Source organism: Heterocephalus glaber, unplaced genomic scaffold (assembly GCF_053883595.1).
Source record: "Heterocephalus glaber isolate CG9 unplaced genomic scaffold, H.glaber_assembly_v1.0 deba00001687, whole genome shotgun sequence".
In the NCBI taxonomy this organism is placed as follows: Eukaryota; Metazoa; Chordata; class Mammalia; order Rodentia; family Bathyergidae; genus Heterocephalus; species Heterocephalus glaber.
This window is the reverse complement of record NW_028258412.1, coordinates 6,602,394-6,615,155: the sequence shown is the minus strand read 5'-3', so window position 1 is coordinate 6,615,155 and position 12,762 is coordinate 6,602,394. Positions and strand designations below refer to the sequence as shown.

General features: G+C 53.2%; 1 protein-coding gene across 1 annotated transcript in view; it reads left to right on the top strand.

Annotated features, from left to right (window-relative positions):
* Positions 1–10,733, top strand: part of Tbc1d10a (TBC1 domain family member 10A) — a 36,757-nt gene extending 26,024 nt beyond the window's left edge. Inside the window, exons 3-9 of the mRNA XM_013071658.3 lie at positions 3,173–3,280; positions 7,044–7,150; positions 7,814–7,928; positions 8,005–8,070; positions 8,638–8,827; positions 8,913–9,067; positions 9,896–10,733. Coding sequence (XP_012927112.1) covers positions 3,173–3,280; positions 7,044–7,150; positions 7,814–7,928; positions 8,005–8,070; positions 8,638–8,827; positions 8,913–9,067; positions 9,896–10,372 — 1,218 coding nt within the window. The 3' untranslated portion in view covers positions 10,373–10,733. The remainder of the gene's footprint in view (positions 1–3,172; positions 3,281–7,043; positions 7,151–7,813; positions 7,929–8,004; positions 8,071–8,637; positions 8,828–8,912; positions 9,068–9,895) is intronic.
* The last annotated feature ends 2,029 nt before the right edge of the window (positions 10,734–12,762 follow it).

Genomic DNA, 12,762 nt, shown 5'->3' with positions numbered 1-12,762 from the left:
TTGGTGGTGTTGACCACCCCTGGCAGGGCCTAGTTATCTCCTGTCCTAGGAGCACTGTGTGGATGCTCACAGCTTCAGTCTCTCTGCATAAGTTTCTAGTCCACAGGGTAAGCCCTGGTCTAGTCTTGCCCAGCTGGTAGCAGGGTCTAGCAGAAAGTCAGGGATGCACTTGGGCCCATGCTCATGCCTAGCTGTATAACTTTGGCCAGGTCACTTTATCTGCCCAGCCTTAGCTTCCCTGGTCAAGTGGAAATGAAATCTTTTTTGAGAGGCTCCCCCAAGGTGGTGACTGTAAATGCTTTATAGACTGTAAAGCTCTGTGAAGAGGCTCACCTAACCCTGGGTTCTTTCTTGCTGTTCCATGTGGGCTTTGGGACACTCGTTTTTTTGCTTATTAGAAAATGTTTCTCTCTCTCTTTTTAAATATTTTTAAGGCAGTTACTCATCAACTATTTCCTGCCTGACTTTAGGGTATGTTTTCCTGTCTTGTCCTTCTTCAGGTTCTTCTTTGAGCTGTATCTTGCTCTCCAGCTGTCTGTGGTGACTGGTGGCTGTCAGGGACTGTGCTGCCGGCCTTCTTGCCTCTCCAGACTCCCTGGCAAACAGAATTCCAGAGGGAGCTGTGGGGAGCTTCTCTCAGCAGAGTATTGAGCAACACTTCCTCTTCCCTTTTGCTTCCCAGGCACTGTGGTTAGAGTCCAAGGGCTGCCCTGCTCAGCAGAGGCCTCCACTGCATGCACAACCCATCCTGTCCTCAGGCTGTGACCCCCCTGCTCCTGCAGACCAAGACCACTACAGGGCACTCTTCCTGTGGCTCATCTGTGGCCACAGCTAGCTGTGCCCCATGGGCTCTTCTTGCCTGGCTGTGGAGGCTTGGGTCTGGGAAGGACAATACTTGTTTTGGGAAGTAGGCTTAGACCCAGACTTCTCCTGGACTCATCCATAGTCCTGCTGGGAGTGTGCCTTTCTTCCAGCTAGTTCCAGGACAGAAATCTGGGCCCAGGTAAGGAAGGGCCGTGGCTAGAATGCTGTCTTCCTTTGTAGGATCCCTGCCCTCCCAGGGTGTGGGCTCATTGAGCTGTCCTCAGTGACCTCTTGTCCCAAGGTGTTACCACTTCTGGGTACCACTTCTGAGGAGGATTCAGAGGCCTGATGGGAAAGTGGCTCAATTGACTCTCCATCCCCAGTTCCAAGCCCTGGGCCTGAGGGAGGACAGAGCCTCCTAGGGAACCTCAGTGGACTGAACATGCCTCAGGGCCTCCTGTAACAGACCATGTGTAATGGGCTTGTGATGATGGAGCTGCCTCATGGTGAGACTGGTCAGGACCTTGAAGGACTTGTGACTCTGGGCTGTACTTATCCATTGCCAAAGCCTGTCCAAAATAGCTTCCTTAAGGTGACCCTTGTCTCACAGCAGGAAGAAACTGTCCCAGAGTCTGGGGCAGTTCCCTTCTGCTCCCTTCCTCTTTCCCTTTTCCAGGCAGTCCCAGAAGCTCTAGCTTGGCTCTTATGAGCAGTCTGGCTACTCTTCCTCCTGCCTATAGCCTGCCTGCTGTCTCCTTCCTGCTTCTTGACTCTCTCTGACCCTTGGAAAATTTTCTCTTGTTTGTGCTCATCATCAGGAAGGGCAGGACTTTTGTGCCCCTTGGGAGAGCTTCCAGCAGGACTGTTTAAGGGGCTTTCCAGGTGAGGGGATGTAAGGCAGAAGCTGAGGCCCTGGGGCTTCTATGGCAAGCATCTTTCTAGGATGGAGGGTAGAGAGGAAATTGTCACTCACTGAATCCAGACTCTGTGTCACTGTGGATTATGCTTTTCCCCTTCTAATGGAATCCTTTTAGTAGCTCTGCAAAGTACTGTAGTAGGTAACATCATTCTGATCTTAAAGTTGTTGAGCAGTGATTGGCCCCAGGTTAGCACAAGGTTCAAACCCACATCAGCTGTTCTCCTGCCCTGGGTGCCTATCTCCTTGATCCCAGGCTAGGCTGCTTAGGGCATGGGCTGAGGGAATCTCATTGCCCACCAAACCCCTCTGCTGACATTCCATAGACACAGTGCCTGTACCTTCACCCTCCTTAGTGGGTCAGGGCAGCTGCCTTCAGAGGCTCATTCTGGGCTCAAGCCCTGGGGAAGCCAGCCTCTTTGTCCATCTACGAGAGGCCAATGAAGCAGAAAGTGTACAGGGCTGGATCCCTCCAGTCTGTGTGGTGCAGGCAAGGAGGTGGTAGGGTCTCTGAATGTGGGGTCATAATTTTACTTACTATAGAGAAAATTTTCCAATTTTCATTTTTTTTTGGTACCGGGGATTGAACCCAGGACCTTGCACTTTCAAGGGAGGTACAGTGTCACTGAGCTAAATCCCCGGCCCAATTTTCCTTTGTTTTTTTGTTTGCTTATTTTGTTTTGTTTTTCCCAGTACTAGGGATTGAACCAGGATCTTCACACCAAACTACATTTCCAGCCTTTTAAAAAAAAATTTTTTTTTTCCCTTTTTAAATTTTTGAGACAGTCTTGCTAAGTCACTAAGTTACCTAGTCTGGGCTTGAACTTGCCATCCTCCTGCCTCAGCTTCCTAAAGTGCTGAGATTACAGGCATGCACCACTATGCTTGGCTCACAGTATAACAACTATTTACACAGTATTTGCATTGTATTTGGTATTATAAACAATCTTCAGATAGTTTAAAGCAGTGGTGGTGAACCTATGGCATGTGTGCCACAGTGGACTCTTTGTATCTAAAATGTTCACCATCACTGTTTAAATGTTATAAGTAGATCATGTGCAAATACTTCTCCCTCTTTGTATGAAGGACTTAAGTATTAGCACATTGAGATGTCTGCAGGGGGTTGTGGAACCAATCCTTGTGGATGCTGAGGGATGATTGTAGTTATGGGGATCCAGAGTTCTGTGGCAACTCAGGAATGCCTGAGTTGTCACTGGACCAGGGGATGTGTCCTCTGCCATCACCTGGTGGTAACATGTCTAACTGCAGGACCCTGCCTCACCACAGGATCTGCATTGTAGCAACAGTAGGAAAGTCCTCCTTTTTCCCCTTCTGCTCTTGCAGATGTGCTCACTGGAGTCCTGCTAAGCCCTGGGAGAGGGGCCTGTCTCAAGGACCTGCCAGGGGGAGGAGGCCAGGATGCATAGGCGCAGCTGTCCTTTTGACTTTCAGATCCGTCTGCGGTGCCAGAAGGGAATCCCGCCTTCTCTACGAGGCCGTGCTTGGCAGTACTTGTCAGGAGGCAAGGTGAAGCTACAGCAGAACCCTGGAAAGTTTGACGTGAGTTTCCCTTCCTTCCATGTCTCTGGGCTGGGTACCTTCCCATGGCGGTCATCCCTCATGCTCTTACCTGGATCTCAGCAAGATGATGGAGTCTCCAGTCAGGCCAGCTTGGCCTAGTCCTAGGGACCCATGACTGCTGGCAGCTCTGTCTGTCCAGGGCTTTAGCCCTGAACAGTCCTCAATGAGATGGACAGATTGTTCACCCCCTACGCCGGCTTTCTTTTAATAACCACTCAGGTTTGCTTTTTTGGGTTCAGTGTGCTGTCTCCCAGCTCTGTCACAGGGGACACTCAGACCACTTCCCTGACTATCTTAGGCCTGTGCTCTGGGCCTTTGTGGATTTACCTAGGAGAACCACGGGCCCCTCCACACTGCCCCTCTACACGCGAATCCTCTGTTCTTTCTCCTGCCTTCAAGCCTGGGAGACATAGCCTACTGGTATTGCTTGAGGGGCCATCGGCCCTGGAATGGCAGAGTCAAACTATCCTCAGGGGTCATAGGCCAGTCAGTAGCCAGAAAAGGTGCCCGCTTCCCCCCTCTTCCCCCTTCCCTCTTCTGCTGCCCCAGGCCCATAGTAGCCAGCGTACAACCCTGCTCTGCTCACTGAGCTGGGAAGCTCCTCCAGCCTGCTTCCCTTAGAGAATTATGAGGAGACAGCTGGCTTCCCCATGCTTGCCCAACTTACCTGCCAGACCTGGCCCTAGGCCTCAGAGTTTCTTCCAGGCCCTTGGGACTGATGATAGACAGTGAGACAGCACTGCCAGCCACCAGCTCTTTGTTGATATCCCTCATGCTTCAGTGAACACTCCTGTCTGGCCAGAGCTATTCTCGGAGAAGGGTGGTGGGAGCAGAGCAGGGCAGCCTAGAGTTCCTGCTTTTGACCTGGAGGGGGTGAAAACTCTTTGCTGGGGGGAAGGGGTCCCTGGTAGGATGTTTTCTGGGGGCAGTGCTGAGTCAGGATGACTGGATTATCCCACAGAGCACTCATAGGAGGTGCCACTAGAGCAGCCTTGCAACTTCAGAGTTTTCCTCCCAGCTACATCTCCTCCATTGCAAGGGGCTACATCCTGGCCAGAGTGGGAGGCTCAGGGATTGGAGCCCCACCCCAGGTCTGTAGCTTGTATCAGGCTGCTAGAGGCCCAGGAAGGAGGGCCAAGAACTTGGGCAGCCTGGCCAGCCTCCTGGTTACCCAGATTAGCAGGAGCATCCACAGCATGTGTCACAGAGCACGGGGTGTCATGCATGTGTATGTGGAGTGGCATGTCCACAGAGGAAGTGGCCAGCCTCATAATGCCTGGAAGGTTGCTGTGTGAGGAGGTAGATTTGCCTAGAAGGCCTTCTCTATGTCCTGAAGCTGAGTGGTGGGTCCTACAGCAGTCCTGGGGGCTGAAGGGTGGTTTATCAGCATACCTGGAAGGATGACCTAGCAGACAGGGATGGGATACTGCCCTACAGGGATATAGTGAAGGGGCTGTGGTGGTAACTTGTACTTCTTCCTGTGCTGGAGGGCCTTCCTGTCAACATCTCAGCCCAGGCAGCTGACCCTACCTCGGCAGTCACGTAAAGTTCTACAGGCCTTCATGACTCTGTTTTCCCCTGCACTTGCTATTTCTTCCTCCTTCCTTGGGCAGACAGGACCTTTATACTTGGTTTTCTTTTCTGACTCCATCTCAAGGCAGCAGCACTACTCAGGCTCACAGAGGCTACTGGCCTGGTGATTGCAGCCTCAGTCTGCCAGCGGTGCACCTGGCTATGGTTCCTGGCACCTTTTCTCCTTTAGGCCCTGCAGCTACCCCTTTTCCTTTCTCACTAACCCATTTGTGTCCAGATGCCTTGGACTATTGAGGTACCAGATAAATAACCCAGGAACTGACTTTCTAGGGGGTGTCAGGTCCTGTACTTCATAACCACCAGAAGTTGAGGGAACCTCTTTCCCCTCTAACAAGCAACCCTGTGTTGTGTTCAGATAGCACCTGGAAGTGCACAGGACACACATACAGGCTCCATCTTGAGGGCTCATGGGGCTCCAGAGGGTAACCCACCCACTCTTGTGTGAAACCAGCCTCCCCCATTCTCCAGCCTTGAGCACTCCTTTTGCAGGACTTACTGTCTAGTTGAGTTCCAGGTATTCCAGATCCCTTAGTTCAGTACTGTGACACCCCACTGAGGGACACAAGAGGGGAAAGAGCCTTATATGAGGTCACTTGCCAGCCAGGGCTGGTACCTGGTCTATGCCTACTTGATGGGTTTGCTGAGGCCTGCTCCCTAGGACCCTCCCTGATGTCACTCTTGCCCTGCAGGCAACTTGTACTTGCTCAGTTTCTCTGCTCAACCCTCTATGTTCCCTTCACATTTGCTTTTCTTTCTTTTCTAAAACTTCAGAGATGAATTTACATAGAGTAAAATACGTAGATCTTGAGTGTACAGTTGAGTGAACTTTGACAGTTAATACATATCCATGTAATGACATGCAAATCAAGATAGAGAACATTAAAGAAAAAGATAGAGAACATTTCAAATGATTGAGAAAGGATTTTTCTTTTTTTTGGTACCAGGGATCGAACTTAGGACCTTGTGCTTGCAAGGTAGGCATTGGAACCACTGAGCTAAATCCCCAGCCCCCTTTTTTTTCTTTTGAGACAAGGTCTTGCCGTGTAGTTCAGGCTGGCCTTGAACTCATTGTGTAGCTCAGGCTGGTCTCAGACTCATGGCAAACCTCCTGGCTCAGCCTCTCCAGTGCTGATGTGCCACCATGCCTGGCTCGAAAGGATTTTTCTTATAGCTTTGTTGTTTTTATAAAGGCTCACATGCTTAAAATGTTCATGGAAGTTCAAAGAAGAGAGTACAACTTTGTAGAAAGGCCAGCACGCAGAGAAGCCAGTGAAAGCTGATGGTGTGACGGTTTTGTCCTCCCAGCTAGTGCTCTGTGCAGATCACACACACACCCCTTCCTGCACAGGTGATGCACTGGCATGGGGAGTTGAGCAGCTGAGAAGCTGGGGTTGGTGTCTCTAAATTTATACACACTTGGGGGCCGGGGATTTAGCTCAGTGGTTTCGCCGCCTGCTGCGCAAGCGCAAGGACCAGAGTTCGATCCCCTGTACCAAAAAAAAAAAAACCCCAAAACAAAACAAAAAAAACAACAACAAAAAAATTTATACACACTTCTAGTCCTGGTTCTATCATTTTTCTAACTACAAGGCCTTAGGCAAGTGACTTTTCATTTGACTCTCAGTTTCCTCATCTGTGAACAGGGTGCAGTGATAGGACCTGTCTTTGGGGTTGAGGCATCAGTGAAGCCTACAGGTACTCAGGTCAGTGCCTAGCACTGAGCTGTGGAAACGAGTGCTACCTATTGCTTGAATAATTAGCTCTCTATCTTAGGGACTAACATCATCCTTAAATATACCGAGTCCTGACTAAAGGGCCTAGAGCAGTGATGGCGAACCTTTTAGAGCTTTCAATGATAACTGTCAGCTGCAGCATGTGAGCCATAGGTTCATCACCACTGGCCTAGAAATAGCCCAACCAGGATGGATATTCTTGTCCACACAGGCCTTCCTGGATCTAGGATCACCTGACAGGCTTTCCAGGCCCCTGTTCCCTTTCTCCTTTGCTCTTCTCCAGGCTTCCTCACTTGTTCCTGGTCCCGTGATGGGATTGGGTGAGCACTGCCCCTGGTAGAGGGCTTCTCTGATAGGTAGAACAGCCACATCCTGCTAGGAATGCTGCCCTGATTGTGCCCTTGCCCTTGTTTCAGGAACTGGACATGTCTCCTGGGGATCCCAAGTGGCTGGACGTGATCGAGCGTGACCTGCACCGGCAGTTCCCTTTCCATGAGATGTTTGTGTCCCGGGGCGGGCATGGGTGAGCAGGCTGGGCCTATGGGGTGGAAGATAGATATAGGCCCTATGCCTCAAAGAAGAGAGCAGGTGGAGTGAATTTAGGGTATCTCAGGAACCCAGGAGCTGGGTGCCCTAAGCTCCACTGTTACCATTTCACTCCTTTGGATTGAGTCTGATAGTGTTATTAGCATCTCCTTTGACTCTTGGGTCAGCTTTCATCATTTATTCCCCAGACTGCTAGAGCTGGCTTGGCTTAGCCTTCTTTGGAAACAGGTTTTCGTCAGAGAGAGAGAGAACTAGAGGCGATTGGGTGAGCAGAGGGTATGCAGGAGGGGAAAGATGAGGTGGGCAAGGGGAGCAAGACAGATGCCCAGGAGAAAGTTGCTCAGTGAGGGGTCCCTGCCTCCAGCTCCCAGCATCTTCCTGTCCTGTATCTCTCTAGTGTCCTGCCCTGGTCTTGCCCCTGCCCTCACCTTTGTGAGGAAGTCCCTCCCAACTGCCTTCTGATCATGTGAGAGTCTGTGTCCTATGGTGGGAGACGGACCCCTGATGACCACAAGCAGGTCACCTTCCTTCTCTAGGGAAGTGGAGATCCTGAGGCAGGTCTGGTCTGGTGGGGACAGGAGAGGTGGTAGGCAGCAGAGTCACATACCTGTCATCACTGCCTTGCCTGCTCTCTCCACAGCCAGCAGGACCTATTCCGTGTGCTGAAGGCCTATACATTGTATCGACCTGAGGAGGGCTACTGTCAGGCCCAGGCACCCATTGCTGCCGTTCTGCTAATGCATATGCCTGCTGAGGTACCACCAGCCCTGGGCATGGGCGGGTGGGGGAACGAACCCTTGCAGCAAGGTCTCATGCCTCTCTCACCCACAGCAAGCCTTCTGGTGTCTGGTACAGATCTGTGAGAAGTACCTGCCTGGTTACTACAGTGAGAAACTGGTGAGTGCTCAGCTGACCCGGGCCCTGCTCCAGGCTGAATGTCCTTTGTGGCCCTTATCTCTATAGCCCTCCAGGCCTGCCAGGGTCAAGTCTTTTGGACACTGACATCATTGGTTCCACACTTACCTCCATCTCTGTCCCCAGCTACTCTGGCCACTTGGCAGGGTTGAAATTTCTTCAGGGCACTAAGTTCCCTCTTGCCTCAGCCTTGACTTAAACCTCTGTCTGAAGCTCCATTTCCTTTTCCTTCCCCTGAAAACTCCTGTTTTCCCTCAGCTTTCAGACCAGGGGAGCTTTCCTTGACCCCACCAGCTAGGAGCCTTCATAGCACTGATTGATCTCATACCTTCCATGCCTGGGGCACTCACCCCTTCACCTCTACCCAGTGCCTGTGTGGCGGGGCCCCTTTGCACTGTAAGCCTGTGAGCGGGACCAGCTGTGTCTAATTTGCTCATGGTTGTATCTCAGCACCTTGCAAGCAGTAGCCACCTGATAAATAAATAAATGTCTACCTGGTGCTAGGAGCCCGTGCAGGTGCTCATGGCCATGTGGACTCTGTCCCCCCAGGAGGCGATCCAGCTGGATGGTGAGATCCTCTTCTCACTGCTGCAGAAGGTGTCACCTGTGGCCCATAAGCACCTCAGTCGGCAGAAGATCGACCCACTACTGTACATGACAGAGTGGTTCATGTGTGCCTTTGCACGCACCCTGCCCTGGAGCTCTGTGCTGCGCGTCTGGGACATGTTCTTCTGTGAAGGTACTGGGCTGGACTGGGAAATGCCAGAGAACCACCCAACAGGCCCGCTTGCACTCACCACCTGCCCCCCCACCCCTCCATGCAGGAGTCAAGATCATCTTCCGGGTGGGGCTGGTGCTGCTGAAGCATGCGCTGGGCTCTCCTGAGAAGCTCAAAGCCTGCCAGGGCCAGTATGAGACCATCGAGCAACTTCGGAGCCTCAGCCCCAAGATCATGCAGGAAGCATTCCTGGTTCAGGAGGTGTGGCCCACATCTGCCCCTTACCATGATGGGGAGGGAGGCCTGGTAACCCCCTGCCAATCAAGGTGAATCATCTGTGCCAGGTCCATGGCTTGGCAGCCTAGGACAGCAGGTGGAGCTCATTGTCCTGTCTGGGTGAGGAGGGCAGGGCACAGAGAGGCTGAGGTTTGCAGGCCTTCCTTATCTAAGCCATGTGGGAGCTTGGACCAGTAATTCTTCCTCCCTGGTCCTGCAGTCATTGCCTGGGCTTTATTTTCTCTGTTGTGGATACCTGGCTCTCCAACTGTAAGGAGGTAACACGTGCACAATCAGCTTCTCTGGGTGGAAACCAGAGCCAAGCAAGGGCAGGGGTGGTGCCAGTGTGCAGGGCAGAAGCAGTGGCCATTTGTGCACTTGCTTCTCCAGCAGCTGCTGAGAGCTGTGGCACTATGCCCACTTTACACATGAGGAAATGGAGGCTCCCAGAGGCAGGATCACAAAGCACCTCCCCCTAGTCAGTAGCCAGAAAGTGGTAGAACTGGAGTCTGAGTGGCTGCCCTGGGCAGTGGGACATGTTGGCTGAGAGTGGGTGTTGCCCTGTCTGAGCACCACACCTTTACCCAGTAAGTAAGGCAAGTGGACTTGTGAGTTGTGGGCAGTTTTCTCCTCTGAGGCAGTGAGTGTCTTGCATCCAGCTCACCAGGCAGTCTGCTCTGGGACCTGTGGCCATAGCTTTGGAACAGATTCCCATCCTTCCTGAGGCCAGGGAAAGTGGGGCTCAGGTTGGGGGTGAGGAGAAGGCAAAGGACATTCTTCCTAGTACCCATCTCCCCCTAACTCACCCCACAGGTGGTGGAGTTGCCCGTGACAGAGCACCAGATTGAGCGTGAGCACCTCATCCAGTTGCGGCGCTGGCAGGAGACCCGGGGTGAACTGCAGTGCCACTCCCCGCCCAGGCTGCATGGTGCCAAGGCCATCCTGGATGCGGAGCCCAGTCCCCGGGGTGCCCTGCAACCTTCACCATCCATCCGGCTGCCCCCAGATGTACCTCTCGCCAGCTCCAAGGCCAAGCCCAAACTGTCCACACAGGCTCAGAAGGAGCAGAAGAAGCACAAAATAGCAAGTGGGAATCTGGACAAGGTCCCAGCCCCCAGTCAAGCCACAGCAGTGACCACTGGAGGAGATGCATGTGCCCCACAGGATATGACCCTGAAAGACCCAGCTTCCCAGGATCCAGTCCCCCAGGACTCAGCTCCTCAGGACTTAGCCCATCACTGCTCCCAAGAGAGCCTGACCTCCCAAGAGAGTGAGGACACCTACTTGTAACCTCCGAAGCCTGGGCCTCCGGGGCAGGGTCTCTCCACACCTGCCTTACCTGGTTCGAAGACTGACACTCCAGGGCCTGCTTACCTGAGGGCCCAAACGCTTGGGCACTAAGCTGGGACAGTCTGGCTGGCCCACCACAGATTCTGCCTGAGCCTCTTTATTTATTTTCTCTAGAGTGGAGCTCAGGCTGGCCCAGCCAGCACAGGCAGAAGCCAGGGCCAAGAGGGTGGGGCCTCACTCAGCCCGCTTCTCCTGGGGTTGTTTCCTAGGGATAGGGTGCTGGCATGAGGGGAGCATGTGGGGTGCTCTTTGTGTAAAATAGAAATGTGGTTTTGTACAGAAATAAACAGGCTTGTGTAAAGAGCTGGTGTGCAGTGAGGGCCAGGGAAGGGCTGCTGCCCTGACACTCAGCATCTCTATTTCACACCATATAGAGCTCCTCCTGTGCCAATCCCAGCTTGAGCCTCTCTGAGAAGTGCCTTTGGCAGAGGAGTTAGCAAGTACAGGGCCAGCCTCTGTTCTTGGCTCCTGTTTTCCCTCACCCTATCCCTGCTGCTCCATGTACACTTACTGCCATAGATTAGGGACACTAGGGCTGGAGCCTACTGTCGAGGCCTTGTTCCCTACTCATCCCTAAGGGGGAAGGGGTTCCTGAGGAGGTGGCGTCAGGCTCTTCCCCCTCCAAGGCCCCAATTAGCTTCCGAGTACTCATTTTGGATCAGGGGCTGGCACAAGGAGTGAGGCTCCATGAATGTCCTCACATGCTCAGGCAGGCCTCCATGGTAGACAGATGGGTGAGGGGAGGAAACCTGGGTCCTTGATAAAATGGTGCCTTCCATTTACTGAGCACTTACTATGTGCCATGCTGGGCTGGTTGTGTGACATGCCTGATAGGTAAAAACAGGAGTGGGGTGAGAACCCACCCCTACAAGCAGAACCACACTTTCACCCAGAGCCCCTCAGCTTCCTCTCCTGACCAAGTGACCTGACTCTCCCACTGAGGGGCCAGGCCCATGCTTGGTGACAACCTGATGACCAGCAAGAGTGAGGACAGGGTGTCCCTGGGAGAGCAGCCCCCCACCCCCACCCCTTGCTGAGGAAGCAGCTTTTCCAGTCAAACAATAGCTGCTGTTCCTGGCAGGAGACCAAGCTGGGCCAGGCCACAGGGGGAGGGGGTGGGGGAGCAAGAGGGAGAAGCAGAGCCTCTGAGCTTTCAGGCATCCCCCTGGGCCTAGAACATTGTGTTCTGATACAGCTGGGGATACTGAGGAAGTGAATGGCCGCAGGAGACTCAGTACAGAATACCCACTCCCTCCCCCCTGCCCCTCACTCCTTTGGCTTCCCACCCTAATCTGCACCTACCATTGATGAGAAGGGCTCAGCCTTTGAGAAACACTCCTCCTTGCCCCCCAGTCCTCCAAGGGACAGGCCAGGATGTGGTGGCTGCAGTGTTCCATGGGAATCCCAAGAGGTCAGGGATGAGGCTTAGCCAGGCTTCCTTCTGTTTGTGGTGAAGGCTCCAGAGCAGGCAGGCCCAATCATGCCTGAGGCCTGCTTACCCTACTTGGTTCAGAGGCCCGGATCTGAGCCCTAAGGATGCTTGGGCCAGATTAGAGCCCTCTGCAGCATGCTGGGTCCTGCCATGGAGTCAACCTGAGCTTGCTGATGCTTGCTTGAGAGGCCGGATAAGATCTTGGTGTCTGCCAACTGGGGGCCTCCTAGGGGCTGAAGCCAGTTCAGATGTGCCGAGGCCAGTTGGGTTTTGCTAACCACTGCAGGCTTTGGGGCAGCCTCTGACTCAAGTCTCTGGCCTGAGGTCTGAGTACCCAGTAAGGCCGACTGCATGGTTCTGTCCCTTAAAGCCTGGGTCCCGGGCAATCCTAGCCCAAGCACTGCTGGGGTTGGTTTGTATTGAGGGACCTCAAGTCAGAGGCCCAGGCCACCTTCAGTGCACTACCCCTCCACGTATTGCTCAGAAAGATGTGGCTAGGGCTCGCATCTCTGTGAGGTTAGAAGCCTTCTACTCTGGAATTTGAGAAAAACAGGGCCACCCAGGTCTGGTCAGCACCCACTCACAAAATAGGGAGGGGTATTATCAATACCAATCCTAGGCAGTCCTTACTTTGGGGATCCCACCTCAGTCACCTCTGCCTCCAGGGCCATTAGAGCCATTACAGCAAGGACAGAGAAAGGCACCCGGACACTGGGGAGCAAAACATGGTCACCGAGGCTGCACTACTGGCTTCTGTCTCTCCACGCTCCAGGGGCTCGGGCCAGCGTTCCGGTCCCAGCCAAGCTCCGGTTCTTTAGGCCTTCTCAATGACTTCAGTCTATCCACGTGTGTACCTAGAGGGACATGACCTCTGCTTCCGGTATGCTCCCAAACCCAG